We start from the raw sequence: 17,625 nt of genomic DNA, 5'->3' as shown, positions 1-17,625 counted from the left end.
AAAGGCACCTGGGTTTGGAGGTGTGTCAACCAGTTCTGGATGGGGTTACACTCCCCCTGAAAGTCTGCGTTCTCAGCTTGGGGGTGCTCCTGGGTCTGTTGCTCCAAATGACAGCCCAGATAGATGCAACAGCCAGGAGTGCCCATTATCGGCTAAGGCTGATACACCAGCTGCACCCCTTCCTAGAGTGGGAAGACCTAAAGATAGTAGCACATGTGCTGGTAACTTCGAGGCTCGACTTCTGCAATGGGCTCTACATAGGGCTACTTTTGTGCCTAGTCTGGAAACTTCAACTAGTTCAAAATATGGCAGCCAAGTTGGTCACCAGTACACCTAGGGATGGCCATATTACACCAATTTTAATATCACTTCACTGGCTGCTAATTAGTTTCCAGGTGAAGTATAATGTGTTGGTTATTACCTTTAAAGCCCTACATGGTTTGGGTCCAGATTACCTACGGGATCGCCTTCTCCTGTACAATCTACCCTGCACACTCAGGTCCTCTTGGAAGAATTTACTTTAGCCGCAAAAACTAGACTGACAACTGTTACCCAGAGGACCTTCTCATCTGCCACTCCAGACTGTGGAATAGCCTGCCAGGAGAGATTCGCCAACTTAACAGTCTTTCTGAATTTAAAAAAACCTATATAAAGTCTGATCTCTTACGGCAGGCCTACCCAGTCGAATTTTAAGCTGTTTGGCTGTTATTTTAATAATATATTAGTTTTATATGATTTTAATCAGTTTTATGGATTTTATAATATTTTGTATTCAATGTTGTTCCCCGCTTCGATCCAGAGGGAGAGGCGGGTAAAAAATGTTGTTGTTGTTGTTGTTGTTGTTATTATTATTATTATTATTATTATTATTATTATTATTATTATTATTATTTGTGTAACTCAGAAACTGGAATTCATAATCAAATAAATGCTGATTAAAGAAAAGGCATCATACCCATTTTGTTCATTGCAGAGGAACTTTTGGGGCTATATTCAAGTGGAATTTTAGGATACTTTTAGGACGTTTTAACAATGTATATTGTGTTTTGGTTAATATTTTATGTGTAAAGGAAACCTGAGTCAATCAGTCCTTCCCAAGGGTCCCTCTGGGGTGTTTCCCCCAACTCCCGTACCACGGGACCGGTATAGCTTTGGAATAAAGGCACACAGACACCCAAAATAACCAAGATAAAAGTTTATTGTGGAAACACAATTACTAAATAAGAGCTATCCGGGCAGGAGATAGCCCGCAGGTGTGAAGCCTTTGCCTGACCTCGGGAAGTTTGACTCCCACCTTTTCCCACATGTCAACTGGGTCTTGGTGCCGGCGGGACCATAAACAACAGGCTGGCCAGATACCTCCCATAAACATATCAAACTATTCTTTTATCTACTATCACCACTATGGTTTACTACCTAGCAGAAAGGCGTAGTTTACTATTCAACAGGAAAGCAGATGCATTTCAAAACAAATTTACTGCTGGACAGGGAAGTTGGTATAATTCAAAACTCAACAACACTCCCCACCCCACCCCTTGGTCCTTCACACGCCCCCTTTTAAAAGATGAGTCTTGAGGGATAATCCCTCAAGATCCTCATCTCAAATCTTAACTTAGCTACTTTAAATCTGATTCTCTAACCTTCCATAAGTCTGGGGCACCTAACATAAAGGGGAATGATCTGCCTGAGGCTTGCCAGGGCCCAGACAATATCCGGACACTCTTTCTTCTATGGTGGACAAGGCGCTTTTCTCGTTGTACAACCTCTTGCCCTAATACACCATCAGATGCAGCTACGGAGCTAGCCCCCCCCTCTGCCTCAAAGGCACTCGCTCCTCCGATCCAAGATGGCATTTTGACGCTTTTACGGTCAAGTTGGCTCTCTGAACCTGCTGCAGCACGTGCCGAACTGGTGAGGGGTGCTCCTCCCACACCTGGGAGGATGTAATCAAATCATCTAAAGAGGCACAGGCAAAAACCCTTAGCTCATCTAATAACCCATCTATGAATCTCATAAAGGGTGAAACTGTAAACTCAAACAACCCTCTATGAGTCACAAAAGCTGACCTCTCCGCCACCCCCTCATCCAGCACCTCCCGCAGCTCCCACTCACCGCCGAGAGAGCGCTGCCTGACCGCCCAACAGGGTGGGGACCGAATGGGGGGATGATCTCTCGTATAAATGAAAGGTTTAGCTTGGGATATCCACCCCGGACGGTTGGAGAACAAAACCTGAAATTCTTCCCACACCCGCCTCTGCCCAGCTGGCTGTACAACCGACAGGGAGGATGACAAAACCACCCATTCTACCTTCTCCGACCAGTCTGTAGACCCCTCCACTTCCCCCTGCAGTCCGCACACAAAGGTTTGTCGATTAATAGAACGTTTTAACATATTTACAGGAAACACGTTAGGCTGACGGTTTGTCCCAGGATAGGTTAACAAATAATCTACATCTCCCAGGCGCTGCTTGTCCACTAGAGGGCCCTCCCACTTCCAAGATAATTTGTCTGATTTCACGGGCTTGAGAACCAACACCTGGTCCCCTGGCTGGAAGACATAGGCTCGGGCTGCCTGGGCATACCACCCCTTTTTGTCCTCCCGGGCCCCCTCCAAGTTCTGCTGCGTCACCTCCCAAATAATTTGCAGCAGACTGCAGTTTCTGCCTAAACCCACCAACAGACGGCGAGCTTCCTTCTACTTTCTCCTCCCACTCCTCCCAAAGGAGGGTAAGCGGGCTCCGTACCCTTCTCCCAAACATTAGTTCCTTCGGAGCAAACTTGACGCTCTTCTGGACTGCATCGTGGTAGGAAAAAACTGGCAGGGGGAGTCCTGGATCCCAACCCATATGATGTTCTGCGGCAAACGCTCGCACCCTTTCCCCGGATGTCTGATTAAACTCTCCCACCAGTCCATTAGTTGGGTGATGGTAGGGGACAGAAAAAGCATGCTCCACCCCGCCCAAGTCCAACTCTTGCAGCAGCTGGGAAACAAATCCGGGGTCTCTTTCCGACAAAAGAGCCGGGCACATTCTCTGTTCAGCCTCCTCGTGACACCTCGCGTCGGTCGTTGGCTGTCGGAGGGACCCAGGCTTGTTGGGGAAAGAGACAGCTATGTCCATATCTGCCACACCGGTCGATCCTGCCTCTTCCTCCTCCTGCGCCTGCTTGGTCTCACGGCTCTCGGGGGCTTCTTGTTCTCCCTGCTCCGGAGGCTGGGGGCGCGCCTGACTCCAAGTCGCTACCCCCACCTTAGCTGCCAAATAAACCAAATCATTCCCTAATAGAACAGGCCACGGGGAGTTTCTGTGCACCAGAAAAGTCGTCTTCCCTTTCCACCCTTCGTACTCCACGGGGATTTTGGCTAAAGGTAGAGCAACTGGGGGGGAACTATAGGGAGTAACGGTGTACTTCTGCCCCGGGAGCATCTGGTCCGGTCGAACATATTTTTGGTCGATAGCGGACAGGGATGCGCCAGTGTCACGCCAACCCCTCCGCGTAGTCCCGTTAATTTTGATGGACTTACAGAAATGTAACTGACTCCACTCCACCTGCCCGGGCTGGACCAGAGCCCCCGCTGCCTCATTCCCTTGCCCGGGCTGGATCAGGGCCATCACCGCCACATCTGAACCGGGTCGTCCCATCCTCGGGTGGGGAGGTCCAGCCGCCTCCCTCCCTTGCTCGGCTTCCCAATTGGGTCCATCGTTTCCTCCCTCATCCGGGGAAGCATAAACTCTGCCCACCTTAGGCGCAGCCGGGTTCTCTCCAAGCTTCCTGGCTGCTAGCTTGGGGCAGTCTCTCTTCAGGTGGCCCTCTTCTTTACAGTAGAAGCACCCCGACGTTACGGGAGTAGATGTTACTTTTGGGGGGCCTTCTCCTCCTCGTCGTTCACTCCGGGGCGGCCAAGCCGGATTGGCAGCCCCGCTCTTCGCTCCGCTCACCGGTGGCGTCACAGGCACGGCCCCGCTTCCCCCCCGCTTGGGCAAGCTGTTTTGACCAGCCTCCTTCCGCCGGTACACTCCCATCTGGTCCGCCAACAGGGCCGCGTCCCGTAAGGTGGTGGGGCGATGGTCACTCACCAGTGCAGCCAGGTCCTCGGGGAGGGCGGCATAAAACTGTTCCATATTCAGCACCTCCGCCATGGGAGGAAGAGGGACAAACTTCGCGGCTGCCGCCCACTGATCCATTGCTCTCGTAATCCGATCCGCCAGCGAAACACAAGTCTCTTTCGATTCTAGTCTAATTGCCCGATATTTCTGGCGGCAGCTTTCCGCGGAGAGAGCAAAGCGTTGGCGGACCGTTTCCTTAAACTTCTCATAGTCCTGAACGTCCTGCTTCGGGATGGTGCCCAACACATCCGCCAGTTCCCCACTCACTTGTGCCCGCAACACCGCCATCCGCTGCGTCAGGGGCACCCTCTGGTCGTCACACGCCGTCTCGAACAAGGAGAAGAAAGAAAACATGTCTTGCCCAGATCGAAAAGTGGGGAACAGCTTCCGGTTAACCGCCATAGCCCCCCGGCTCCTCTCGCTTTCCTCCAGCTGGAGTTGCAACGCCCTCATCTGCAACTGCATGGCCACCATCTGCTGGTGCTGGAACTCCTCCTGCCGCCGTTGCCTCCTTCGTTCCCGGCGGCGATACTCCGCGTCCCTCCGTGACTCCTCCTGGTCGCTTCCACTATCCGTGTCCAAGAGGCTTTGCTCCAAACTCGGGCCAGCATCTGCTGTTCGCCTCGACACTTGCCCCGCCGCACCAGCCTCCTCACCGGCCTCCGACGGCGGCACAGACGACGGTGGGCTTCCCGCCGTGTCGGCCAACGTCACCAGCAATCCTTCTGGTGCGCTCGAACTTGCAGCAGGAATAAGCCTCGCTGTACTTCCAGGCTCATTCGTTGCAGCCTGCATCTTAACCAACCTTAAACTGCGTCTGGTTTTCCAAAGTCTCCTATTCCCCCCCACACACCGCTTTTATTCCAAAAATGCCGGTTCTTTATGTCACCGCTAAGCCACCAGCTAAAGGAAGCCTGAGTCAATCAGTCCTTCCCAAGGGTCCCTCTGGGGTGTTTCCCCCAACTCCCGTACCACGGGACCGGTATAGCTTTGGAATAAAGGCACACAGACACCCAAAATAACCAAGATAAAAGTTTATTGTGGAAACACAATTACTAAATAAGAGCTTGGTTGATAGCAACTACAGAAATGCAAATAAAAAGCGTAATACGGGGACACAGGGGAAGAGAATAAATGAGGTAGATAGATATCAGGCAGAACCACCCACAAATCCATTCAGAAAAGAACAGGCATTCTCTCCACTAGACTTCCCTTCCACCCTTCGGCCAAAGCGACCAAAACTTGCCTCTGGAAAACCAGCCCACAGCAAACAGCAACACCCTAACTCTCTTTCAGCTCCCAGACTGGGCAACTGCAAATGTCCATAGCCTCCAGGCTGAAGACCTACCCCAACTTAATCCAATTAGCCTTTTTTATCCTTGACGAGGGTACTTGATCTTTCTTCACACACAAAGGCCAATTAGCCCGGGCAGGAGATAGCCCGCAGGTGTGAAGCCTTTGCCTGACCTCGGGAAGTTTGACTCCCACCTTTTCCCACATGTCAACTGGGTCTTGGTGCCGGCGGGACCATAAACAACAGGCTGGCCAGATACCTCCCATAAACATATCAAACTATTCTTTTATCTACTATCACCACTATGGTTTACTACCTAGCAGAAAGGCGTAGTTTACTATTCAACAGGAAAGCAGATGCATTTCAAAACAAATTTACTGCTGGACAGGGAAGTTGGTATAATTCAAAACTCAACAACACTCCCCACCCACCCCTTGGTCCTTCACATTATGTATTTTATACTTGCTATTATTCCCCGCCTCGATCAGAACAGAGAGGTGGGTTAGAAATAAAATTATTTATTATTATTATTATTATTATTATTATTATTATTCAAGCAAATGTTCCATTTTTGCACTTTCCCTTGCCCACCATATCCTCTGCATGTCTTTCAAATCTGCTCTGGAGAGTCCCCCAACCTCCCGGAGGAGATGTGTGGTGTATGCAAAGGGGAGGGAGAATCAGTTCCACTTTCAAACCTTTGGATACAGCCCTATTACTTTTTAAAATAAGAGATACTGCAGGTGAAGGCAAACTGAGGTTAAAATTGATCACAGACAGTATGATTTTTTATAATTAAATAACGAAGTTTATTTCTATTTGTTTACAGTCAAAACCACAATGGCTAAGTTGGTATTTGAACTGAAATGTTGAATTGTGCCCAGAATGCCTGTACCAATTTTATCCTGACATTACACTGTTCAGAAGCTTATAACTAGAATGCTGAAACTCCCTGTCACATTTGCAAGTACAGAAAACACTAGCACGTCACGGAGATTCTTGCATAGCCTGTTTTCTGGGTGGGGATGTGACCTTTGACAGACTTGCACCCCACCATCTCTCCACTCAGAATTTAACATTGGTTGGAGCATTTCAGGAAAGTGTTTGCACAGTCTGGGTAGAAGGGTGCAATCAGATTCTGGGCAGTGTTGCATTCCCCCTGGAAGACCAAGGCCATAGCTAGACCTAAGGTTTATCCCTGGATCGTCCAGGGGTCAAACCTGTTAATCTAGGTGACACACAGGGGATCCAGTGCTCAGGCAGGGGCGAATCCTGGATGATTCCAGGATAAACCTTAGGTCTAGCTGTGGCCCAAGTTTGCAGTTTAGGTATTCTTCTGGACTTGACACTATGTACGGAAGCTCAGGTGGTAGTGGCCTGGAATGCTTATTAACAGCTTAGACTGGTATGCCAAATCTGTATATTATAGCATGCCCATGTTTTGAGGTCCTTTGTCCTAGTGGAGCATAACCCCTATTTTAACCTTTTGGTAATGATGCTTCCATTAGAATTTTGTTAGTGAGAGTTGCTAGATTTGCCATTCTTCAAGATTCAGTCCCACACTTCAGGTCTGTAGAAGTAAACATGTCAAAGGCTGTTTAAAAAAATACCCAAAACGTTAATCTGAAAATATAATAACAACAAACAAAAAACAAAAACAAAAAAGAGGGGGAAAGCACGAAAGAGGAAAAACAAAAACACAACATATCCATGCACAATAATCATTTACATCATCCTTAATACAAAAAGAAAAGCAGGGATAAAGAAGAATGTAACATTTCCACTTCAAAAACAAATATTGATATATGCAGTCCATATGTCTAAATAAGCATCCATATGAGGCTGATGGCTATAGGAGATACGGTCAAATGTAGCAAGAGCAGTAAGATCTTCAGGCCATTGAATGATGGGTGGTGGGTGTTTATCCTTCCAAGCCTGAAGTTTAAGTCTCTTTGCAACTGTAAGGGCTCTCTCCTTTCACTTTTGCTGTCCATCTGCTAATCCCATCACAGGGGTAGAATTTAAAAGTCCATGAACATCACAGGTTTTTCAAGACATTTTTTTTTTACACAAGCAATAACTCCAACCAAAAACGTCAAAGGCTGTAATCCTCTACGCACTTCCTTGGGAATAAGTTTCATTTAACCCAGGCTTTCAGTAAGGGCTTTCCCCATCTCTACTGGAGAGGCTGGAAATTGAACTTGGGAACTTCTGGTTGAAAATAATGCGCTTTACCAGAGCTATGACCTTTTTCCAATTAAGTTTGGGCTCATAGGGCTGAATACATGATTTGGGGTTGTGTTGGTATCGAGGATGCATCTTGTTCCTAACGTGCTTGCAGGTAGAGCACAAATGCATGACTTTTGAGGGCCACGTGGTGCATGCAGTTCACCAATTCACATGCTATTACAGATAAACAATTATGTTTTTCTGTCTGGCACATTCAACAAGAACTCCTTATTAGTTAGATTGTGAGCCCCTTGGGAACCGAACTATTAACATTCAGAAAAGCTGTTGAGCCCATGGGATAGAGCAGAGTATAAATAAAATAAAAAATAAACAGGTTGCTGCAGAATAAATGAATCATATATTCCAAGTTGATTATTTAGAACACACTCAGCAATGTGCAGCAGGGTGGGAGTCTGGCAGTGCTCCTCAATTTAAGAATTGGAGCATTACAATCATGTCCATTTCTTTCTCTTTAATGTTGGAGGGTGTCTCATAAGCACGGGGATATGATGTACACAGACCACCATAATTTATCTGTGAGAGTGCAAAGCTCTTTAATGGCAGGGTCATAGGTGCAAACCGTCGCATGTTTAGACAGAAAAATATCCTACAATTCCCAGCATGCCCCACCCAGCCATGCTGTGGGGATTGTAGGATTTCTCTCTAAACATACATAGGGTTGCGTTTTAAGAGAAGGGCGATTAGATGGTTACTTCAGATGTGAAATACTCTGCCAACATTTCTCTCCCCTACCCCACCCACGCGCATTTTCATGCCATGTTTTACGACTGCATCTACATTCCTGATTTAGGAGGAGGAGGCTGTTTGCCAACTATGATGAAATACATAAGATTTGAGCACCTGCAATGTTGCATTTTAATCTCACTTAACTCAGCACCGTCACAACTACAGGAATAAAACGGGGTTTGCTTCCACTGCTCTCAACTGCCACTGTCTGGGTGGTCATTTGGGGGAGCGGGTGGTCTGATCTGTGGGGCCCTAGACTTTGGCCCCAAGGATTAGTCTTAGCTGCACCCACTGACCGAAACAAGCTAAGTCAGCCTGGCCCTTACTGCCAGTTGAGAAAAGGACAACACCGCAGCTGCCTCTCCACGAGCGGCGCTTTCCAGAGAAGGCGGAAATAAACTCTCCTCAGAACAGAGGGCGGGGAAATGCCTGGCGGAGCCACCCAAACTAGAAGCCAGGGGGCACCCTATTGATATCGATGGGGATTGCCGCCAGAACGGGTCGGTCCCCCTACAACTTGGGAATTCCTTCCCCCCGCCCAAGCACGCGGCTTCAGAAGAACTGCGAACTCCCCCACCCCCTCTCCGGGCAAAATGTTCTTTATTTTCGATAATGTGTTTATATAGTGACATTTTCTTCGGGCAGCTTTTAAATTGCCATCCATGCGGGGGAGGGGAAAACCCCAACTCGGCTCTGTGCATGTGTGACGGTGGGAGAAGGAGGATTTTTCATCAAACTATCGAAACCAGCCCTCGCCTCACTTTTCAGAAGCGGCTAATCGTCAGGCCAAATAGTCGTGCGCGTTCGCGGGTTACCATGTTGGCTAAGAAAACGAGTGGTGGTGCAAACCTTTGCGTGCTTCAAAAGTGTTGTCGGGCAGAAGAGGTGTGTGCGAATTTCGAAAGCAAAACGCGTGAGCATCTTTTCTTTCTGGAGCTGCGCACAGCACATTTCCTAAATCAAGTTATTGGAGTGTGTTTCCCTTAAGGAAACTCCCCAGGGGGAAACCTGCATCACTTTTTCTCGCCCAAAATTCACTTTTTACCAGTGGGTCCCAACTGTTTTTAAAGTTTTTAAAATTTGCTTTTTAATTCCACCTTACGCACGGACTGCCTGGGTGGTCTTAGACAAGTGCGTCCAGCCGCTCCCCCCACCTTTTTTTTTTTTTTTTTTTTTTGTCGGCCTCAGTTTCCTCTCTGTAACACCGCGGCTTTGACATTCCGGGGCGGTTGCTGGGCTAGTAAAAGGCTGAAACACGCTTACTCTAGATCTTCTCGAAGTATTTATATTCCTTCTCCTACCCCCTCCCAAAACAATCCATAATAACTTCAAACTCGATCCACCAAAAAAAGAGGAGTAGGTGGGTGGGTGGATAGAAATGAATAAAAAGTAGCCAAGGCAAATAGAAAGATTCGGGTGTGGGGTGCTGGCCGGGTTAAGTGTGTTGCAAGAAGAAGAAAAAACAAATACTCTTGTTGCACCGTAAAGACCAACACATGTATTCTGGCGTAAGCTTTCGTGGATACAGTCCGAGTGTATGTTATGTGTATAAATGAAAAGCCGGTTTGCCGCCTCTTTCTCAGCCCAACCCTCCCACGGTGGACCACCCACCTTCGACTGAAAAGCTCGCGCGGAGGACGATTACATGCGGGCAGAATGCGACTCGGAAGAGGCGGCTCCGAGCAGCCATGGGAAGCCTCGCCTGAGGCGGCGGCGGCGGCGGCTGCTATGGAGAAAAGGGTGTTTCCCCCTCCCTTCTCTTTCCCCCTTTTCTTGAATGAACAATGAGGTGGGGCTAGAGAGAAGCTCCCCCATTTGCGGATCGTGAAGTGTTAGAAGCTGCCCTCCTCTGTCTCCTCCCCCTTTTGCTGCTGCTGCTGCTGCTGCTGCATTGAATATGCTTCGCCTGCCCCCGGGACCTCCCCAACAGCCGCCGCCGCCGCGCCGGACGCAGCGCATCCAATCTGCAGCTCTCGCTGGAGAAGGAGGAGGCGCCTCGTGACTGGGGAGCTTTGCACGGCTACCCGGGGTAGCAAGGGCACTGGGGAGCGAGGGTGGGGGGTGGTCAGGATCAATTAATACTTCAGACACGCCCCATTTCCCCCCCCTCCTTTGCCTCGTGGGGCAGTTACCTTTTCTAAAAAAAGCAAAAAAAGAAAGCTGTTTTTTGGAGGGGAGGGGGACTGTTTTTTTTTTTTAAATCCCCCTGGAGTTGAACAGTGAAGGGGGTATTGGTTGGGAATCAGTCCTCTTTTTATTTTTGTTTGTATGTGGTGGATATTGACCTCAAGATTCTTGTCTGAATGAACCTACGTTCATCTTGAAATCTATTGCACTGGAGCATAGCACTAATTAAAGTGCCTGGATTTAAATATGCATTTCTCTGATGCTTTTCAGATTCGCTCCCTCCCCTTCAGTCTCTATTTCGGGTGGTTCTCTTTCCTGAAGTTCAGAGGCAGGATTTCTGAGTTTTGACATATCTTTGGAAATGTCATTCAAACAGGAGCCTATTTTTGGAAATCATAGTAATTCAACAATATCTGAAGGCTGTTTCATTTTTTGGAATCATCAAACAAACTTGCATTTAATCTTTTAGAAGACCTGTGATGTTTTATTTTATTTTGTTTTCCTTTAAGGAAGCTTGACAGAAAAGCAAATTTCTAATTCAAGTAAGTATTTTCCACAGGAAATTTACTTTATGTAACTTTTTTTTAATTAAAAATTAAAAAAAAACAGCTGAGAGTTTTTAGTTGAATGTGCTTTACATGAATTCGCATTGGAAGCTCCTCTGCTTAGTAAATCATTTTGAATGTCAGGGTTTTTTTTGGGGAATGTGTGCATAGCAGCTTCTTCATTTGTATCCTAGTTCAGCATGTAGGAGAGGGGGTGCGGGAAATGCACCTGATTTTGAATAAACATCTGATTTTCTTATTTTAGATGTATTTCAACACAGAGGAGGGAAGGTTCCTGAAAATAAATGTTACAATCAGTATTACATTTGGAATACAGTACTGGGTGCATTTTAAATCCAGTTTCCATCGTGTAACACACTGAGGAAGAAACGCTGGGAAGACGGAAATACCTTTGAGACCCCGAGGACTCCCCCATACCTTAGCCAATGGAACTGCATAGAATGAAACAACTGGATCATATATAAATACTGGCACTTATTATTACTTGCTGCTTCATTTTTTGGGTGTGTGTGTGGGGGACATTTCATCCACTTCTGATTTCCTTTTTTCTCTATCCAACTCATTACAAATGATGGCTCACCCTGGGATAAGAGGTTACGATAACAGGGAGATAGTGCTGAGGTACATCCATTACAAGCTGTCACAGAAAGGATATGACTGGGTTGCCAGTGGAGACAGAGAAAACCTTCCTGTTGCTGCTGCTGCTGCTGGGACCTTCCCTAACCTTGCTGGGCTGGCATCCCTGCCTTCTGAGCTGCCAGGCTCTGCTGCTGTCAGTAGCATTCCTCCTGTTGATGAACAACACCCAGTGCCACAGGTTGTCCACTCAACTTTACGCCAAGCTGGAGATGAGTTTTCACGGCGTTACCAGAGGGACTTTGCTCAAATGTCTGGCCAGCTCCACTTGACCCCTGTCACTGCCAGAAGTCGTTTTGTTGCAGTCGTGGAAGAGCTGTTCCGAGACGGGGTCAATTGGGGAAGGATTGTGGCTTTCTTTGAATTTGGTGGCATGCTGAGTGTGGAGAGTGTTAGTCGGGAGATGTCACCCCTTGTGGACAGTATCGCTGCATGGATGACCGAGTACCTGAACAGGCACCTGCACAACTGGATCCAGGACAATGGAGGCTGGGTATGTGGCCAGTTGTGTATGTGTTTCCTTTCTCATATACAGTAACGTCACTATTTCGAGATTACAGTTTGCTGATATATTTGCAGCGGGGTCAAGTGTGGCTTGTGTGGCTAGCTTTTCTCATTGAGAGTGTCACTGTTAGAGGTTAGTGGCTCCGGTTATTCTGTGCATAACTGTTTTAAGCAGTTTGCTTCAGGACAAAATGTGATAACCACTTACCATAGAGAATGGTCACTATGACTGCTTCTCACACCATTGACCTCGTATACTAGACACAATAATTTCACATCTGCAGTGGGTCTGATACTACTTTTGCTAGTTCAACTGGCAATGGTCACTGAACATCAGTGGCCATGCCATGTCAAGGTAGATGTCAAAAGTGAGGTGTTTCAGGGGTGATGTCACTGTAAGTCCTTGTGGTCTGCTGATGGCTGTGTTGAGCCCTGCTCTCTCAAGTTACACTGAGAACTCCTCATCTTGTTTCAATCAAGCCTTAATCACTGATGTCATTCATAGGTTGTGTGAAACTTACTGGTAAAATGAGGTCACAATTTAAAAGCATGAAGGAGGAAAACTAATGATGCTGCAGCTAGTTCACATTATGCATGGACTATTTCTTGAGTGAGCCTGAAGAAGCAAGGGGGGGGGGGAAATACAAAAAGCAGATTATCACTATATACCATGGTAGAATACTCATTATCCGAACTTTGATTATTTCAGACTCCTACATGCACAAATGTTGGGTTGGATCCAGGATCTGCCTTCTGTGAGAGGAAGGGATGTGCTTATGGAAAGTCCCTCCACCCAATTTTTGGGGATCCCCCCACACCATATCTCCCCCCATTCAGAAGGGTCTCCTGGCTCTCTGTGCAGTATTTTCAGGGGACTGGAGGGGTTGCTGTGCTAAGGAGGAGGTAGGAGTTCACTTCAACCAGCGCAGTTGATCCAGGGTAAATCTGGATCCAACCCTTTGTGTGCATGTCCCATAATCCTTGTTGGTATGCTTCACAATGCTTCCATTGTTGCTGAAATTCTTTGTTTATATGTTTGGGATGCTCCATAAACTACTTGGGTAACAGAAATTCTGCATGTGTGCCTTTGTACCCAGTGCAACCATATTAAGCAGGTTAAGTTCATATTGATGGGCAAAGTTTTTACAAGGAAAAAAATGAGTATATGTATCATGTTTTATAATAGCAGAGATAACGAAGCAAGTTTTTAATTTCTTTAAAAAATATCTTGTTTAAAGATTCTCTAGACTTATTTGAAGGGTAAATAAGAAATGAACCTCATGTAGGAAATCTACATTTTCTTTGACTAGTTCTTAGAAAGTGTATGACGTTTGTTGTGATCTACTGTAGTTCTAAGAAAAGATGAATTCTACATAGAAAAGTCACCGATGGAAGGGAAAGTGGAAGTGCTCAGGAAGGATGAATCTTACATAAGCAGATAGTGTTACCTTTTCCTGTCTATAGCAATGTAGCTTCATCCCTTTCTGTTTTCAACCAACGTCACTGTAGTGTTATTTCATTAACTGCAACATCTCATCTTCTTGCTTTATTAAACTAGTGATGCCCAACTGATGGGTTTAGATTCGCTGGTGGAGTGTCTTCATTGAAAAAACAATGGAACTGAAGACAACACAGAACTAGAAATATAGGGGGGAAAGAGGGAGTAACTTTGGTGTTTAAAGGTGGGCTTACTTGGGTTATGATACCCTCCCACCCAGTCCCTTCTTTAGGCGATTCCTTGACTTTTTATGAATAGCAGTGCTAAAACTAATTATATACCCCCAATTTCTCTTGTTGAGACACTAATTATGAGCTCTGGAATTGTCTTCTATTAAGTAGAAAAAGAAATTAGTTAGATTATTTAAATATAGACTAGAAAGTAAATTTCCCCCCAATTACATCTTTTATTGGGCTTTCTTTATCTCTAGACAGCAAGCTTTCCTATTACTCACACCAGCCCTAACTTCACCTCAAGATATAACCAGAAAAACCATTTTAGGTCCTGCCAGGTTTTTCTTTTGGATCAGCTCCACACCTGCTCTTGGAATTACTGTTGATAATATATGTGCCAACTTTTTTTTTTTAACCAAGCATATACTACTATTAAAATGCTGGTATTCTGATCCTAAGTGTAGTGCCTCCGGTGGAGCTTAAGACAAAGCAGATGGGCAGTTGCTCCAGCACAACTTTACAATACATAACAGGGCACACATTCTGTAGAGATCTTGCATGTCTTTACAGACAGAAAAGAAAATGCTGAAAATATTGTGGATCAGAATATGAACTGCAAGGAGCTACAACCTTCATTGCTTACTATTATGAACCTTAATAGGTACCAAAAGTGACCACTTGTTCCAGTGTTGCCTGTTTGTGGTCTGCAAGATATGCTTTATGACCTCAGGGCTAGTTTTCACATGTATGTTCAGCACTGCAACATCAAATGATGACTTGTAGGTGTGAGTAGATCATCACAGATGGAATTGTCCTTTCTCCTCACATCATCTAGAACACAATTCTCCAGGTTCACATATTCAGCTTCCAGCCAACAGAAGCATACTAATCAAGTGCTACCAATGCATGTCTGAACCAGGCCTTAGTCTTCAACCTTATTCTGAGCTAACACATTTCCACTACAAGGCTGATGTGTTTTGGAATTAGAAGCAGCCGTTAAATTAAAGACATGGAGATTTACTATACTTAGCATGCCTTCACCCTAGTTTTTGGTAATGCTTTTATTTATCCTTCTACCCCAAATCAGCTATTATTCACCAGAAGAAAGAGAAACTTTCTGGGTGGCACAGGAGAACACAAATGATTTGCATGCCAATTTAAAATATCACAGTATTGCTCTTGCAAACAAGACATTAATCACAGTAGAAGCTTAATATGTACTAGGCATCTTTGAAGTTTTTGCTGCATTCCTTAAACATTTCTCAATTGGATGTTTGATTTTAATTCCAGTGTCTAGTACTCTTCTCCCAACCCCCAACCCCCAACCCCACCTCTGAGAATGCTTTTCTTTAGAAGTGATGAAAGCAGAATAGCCATTTATGAGTTAGGAGATATGGAATGTGATTACCTTTGGGAAAAACTTGTATTTTTCTTGGAAGATGCATTCTTTGACAAGTCAAGTGTGACGGTACTGAGTGGATTTCATATCAGCAGTGCTCAGGATGTGGCCCTTCATAGTCCAGTAGGTGGCTCTTATTTTCCGTGTTTGAGGTATTCCAGAGAGAAATTAAAAACCAACACAGAAATGCAGTTAAGCGTATCCTGGCAAGTTCTCACCCAGTCAGTTGAAGAAAACCTGATTTTGCCTCCATGGCATAGACCCTAAATGTTTCTTGAGTGGAAGGTATTAATATAGTGGGACATACAAGGCCACTGAATAATTCTTCACTTAGGTTGCAATCCTAAACCACACTTACTAGTCCCATTCAGCACAGTGGGATTTTCTTCTCAGAAAACATGCATAGGATTACACTGTTATGTGGTTATTTTTATTGGCTTCAGCTATCATTGCATTATCATTCTTTGTTTTTAATATCTAGCTGCAAGTGCCATTGCTTACATAGCCGAAGCCCCAAGTTTTGCAGAAGTACAAGAAAACCTAATGGTGGGTTGGGTTGGGGGAGAGACCCCAAACAGCCAAATGAGAACTGAGTGTGCTCAGTGGCCATAGAATGGTCATTAACTTTTGCATTTGGGGTGGGGGGATGGGATGAAGTTGGTGGAATCCTAAGGGGAAACTTTTCACACTGAAAGATTTTGTTACAGTGTCTGCTTGTATATACTAATTCTCCAAGCATCAGTCCTTAAGTAGCCAAAATGACACCACTTATGCAAACAAAAAACAAAATTTCTTCAGGAAAAAGATCCCCAGAGAACCCTCTCCTCAACAACTTAATAAGGGGCTATGGAATGCTGATTGACTGTTGGGGTGGGTGGGTTAGAAATGGAAAATGGGGTGAATAAAGTATCTTGAACTCTGAACAGAAGCACTTAACATTGCAATATTGTGTTACAAGTACCACTACATTTACCAAGTTGTATTGGGGCTTTACACATTTCAGTGAAGCCATCCCCAAGAAGCATCCTGGGATTTGTAGTCTGGTGACAGTGCTGAGCAAAGCAATTAAAGATTTCTAGCTGCTACAGTGTAACTTCAGTTTTCAAGGTTTCTGGGAAGAGAGACTGTCTGCCAAACCACTTTTAAATTATTGTGTAGATATGTCTTCTCACCTTGTCATTTTGGACGTTTCCTCCAGGCTGTTTCCATGATTGCAAAAGATGTTTTAGGCAGCATCTAAATGTTCATAACTTCAGGGAGCTGAGGTTTGAAGGAGGTCCAAACCCTGTGTTCTTTGTGTACAGTTGGTTGTGCATTTCTTTGGAGGTGCCTTGTTGTGTGTGTATGTGTTTGGCAGCTGGCAAACACTTTGGAAAGCTGTTCATGAGTAGGTCAGATTTATATCTGATGGAGCCAATATGACCAAGGTTTGATTCACACTTGCATGTATATCACTTGATTGCTTTCCAACAGCTGAATGTGTAAGTTGATGTAATGGGAAAGCATTGTGTTTGACCTGATAAGAGAAGATGTGTGAATGGGCCACCACAGGTTCACATCAGTTTGTGAATGTGAACAAGTCGTGTCTTCTGCCATTTTCTCCCTCTTTCTATACATATGTTGAAAGGTACAAGATGGGAGAAAGGAATTGCTTGGATATGGGAGACCCAAGCCAAATCCCTGCTCAATTACTAGGATTTAGTATCCTTATTTGTGATTTTGACACACTAAACAAATCTCATACTGCTGGGAAGATACCATGTCCCCCTTAAAGCCTTCATGATCCATGCAGGGCCCAAAGAAGACGTTTCTGCCCTAATGTTTCTGATGCAAGATGATCCATAGGATCAGAATATGAGACAGGGAGAAAAGACTTCAAACATTTTTTTAAAAAATCTTGAATAATTATGATGACTTGGTTTACATAGCAAATTTGACATTATGTCCCAAGTTGAGTGTGTATTAGCATTAAGCAAAGTGCTTTTCCAAATTGTCCTAAGATAACACAGCAAAAGAGTCATAGGATTCATGCACTGGTATGCAAAATTATAAGCGGAAGCATTTTCCAGTAAGTGAACTGCAAGGACCAGATATTCCAGTTTAATGGAGCTTTGTCATCTCATTGGTGGTATCAAGCCCTGCAAGTGAGTAAATGCCCCATGAAGAATGGTCTTAGTATATGTATAAACGTATCTTCCCTGACTGTATGCTCCTATCTTTGATAAGATAACAAGGGAAAGGGGAGATTGCCAAACCTGGGTTAGCTCTACTATAGTTTTGATCCTCATCTGTAATCTGTTGTGCAGCTTTGCTTCAGGTGGAAGCCACTGATGGTCTCTAATAAAA

At 45.3% G+C, this 17,625-nt stretch overlaps 1 protein-coding gene across 2 annotated transcripts in view; it reads left to right on the top strand.

Annotated features, from left to right (window-relative positions):
- Window positions 1–10,588: 10,588 nt before the first annotated feature.
- Window positions 10,589–17,625, top strand: part of BCL2 (BCL2 apoptosis regulator) — a 480,191-nt gene continuing 473,154 nt past the window's right edge. The window contains exons 1-2 of one of the 2 annotated variants that reach the window (XM_063130278.1): window positions 10,589–11,045; window positions 11,314–12,198. In XM_063130278.1, the coding sequence (XP_062986348.1) occupies window positions 11,638–12,198 (561 nt within the window). In that variant the 5' untranslated portion in view covers window positions 10,589–11,045; window positions 11,314–11,637. Of the gene's footprint in view, window positions 11,046–11,313; window positions 12,199–17,625 lie in introns of those variants that run through there. The other variant, XM_063130277.1, reaches the window with a different exon arrangement.

Source organism: Elgaria multicarinata, chromosome 7, assembly GCF_023053635.1.
Source record: "Elgaria multicarinata webbii isolate HBS135686 ecotype San Diego chromosome 7, rElgMul1.1.pri, whole genome shotgun sequence".
Classification (NCBI taxonomy): domain Eukaryota; kingdom Metazoa; phylum Chordata; class Lepidosauria; order Squamata; family Anguidae; genus Elgaria; species Elgaria multicarinata.
This window is presented reverse-complemented; position numbering and strand designations above follow the sequence as displayed.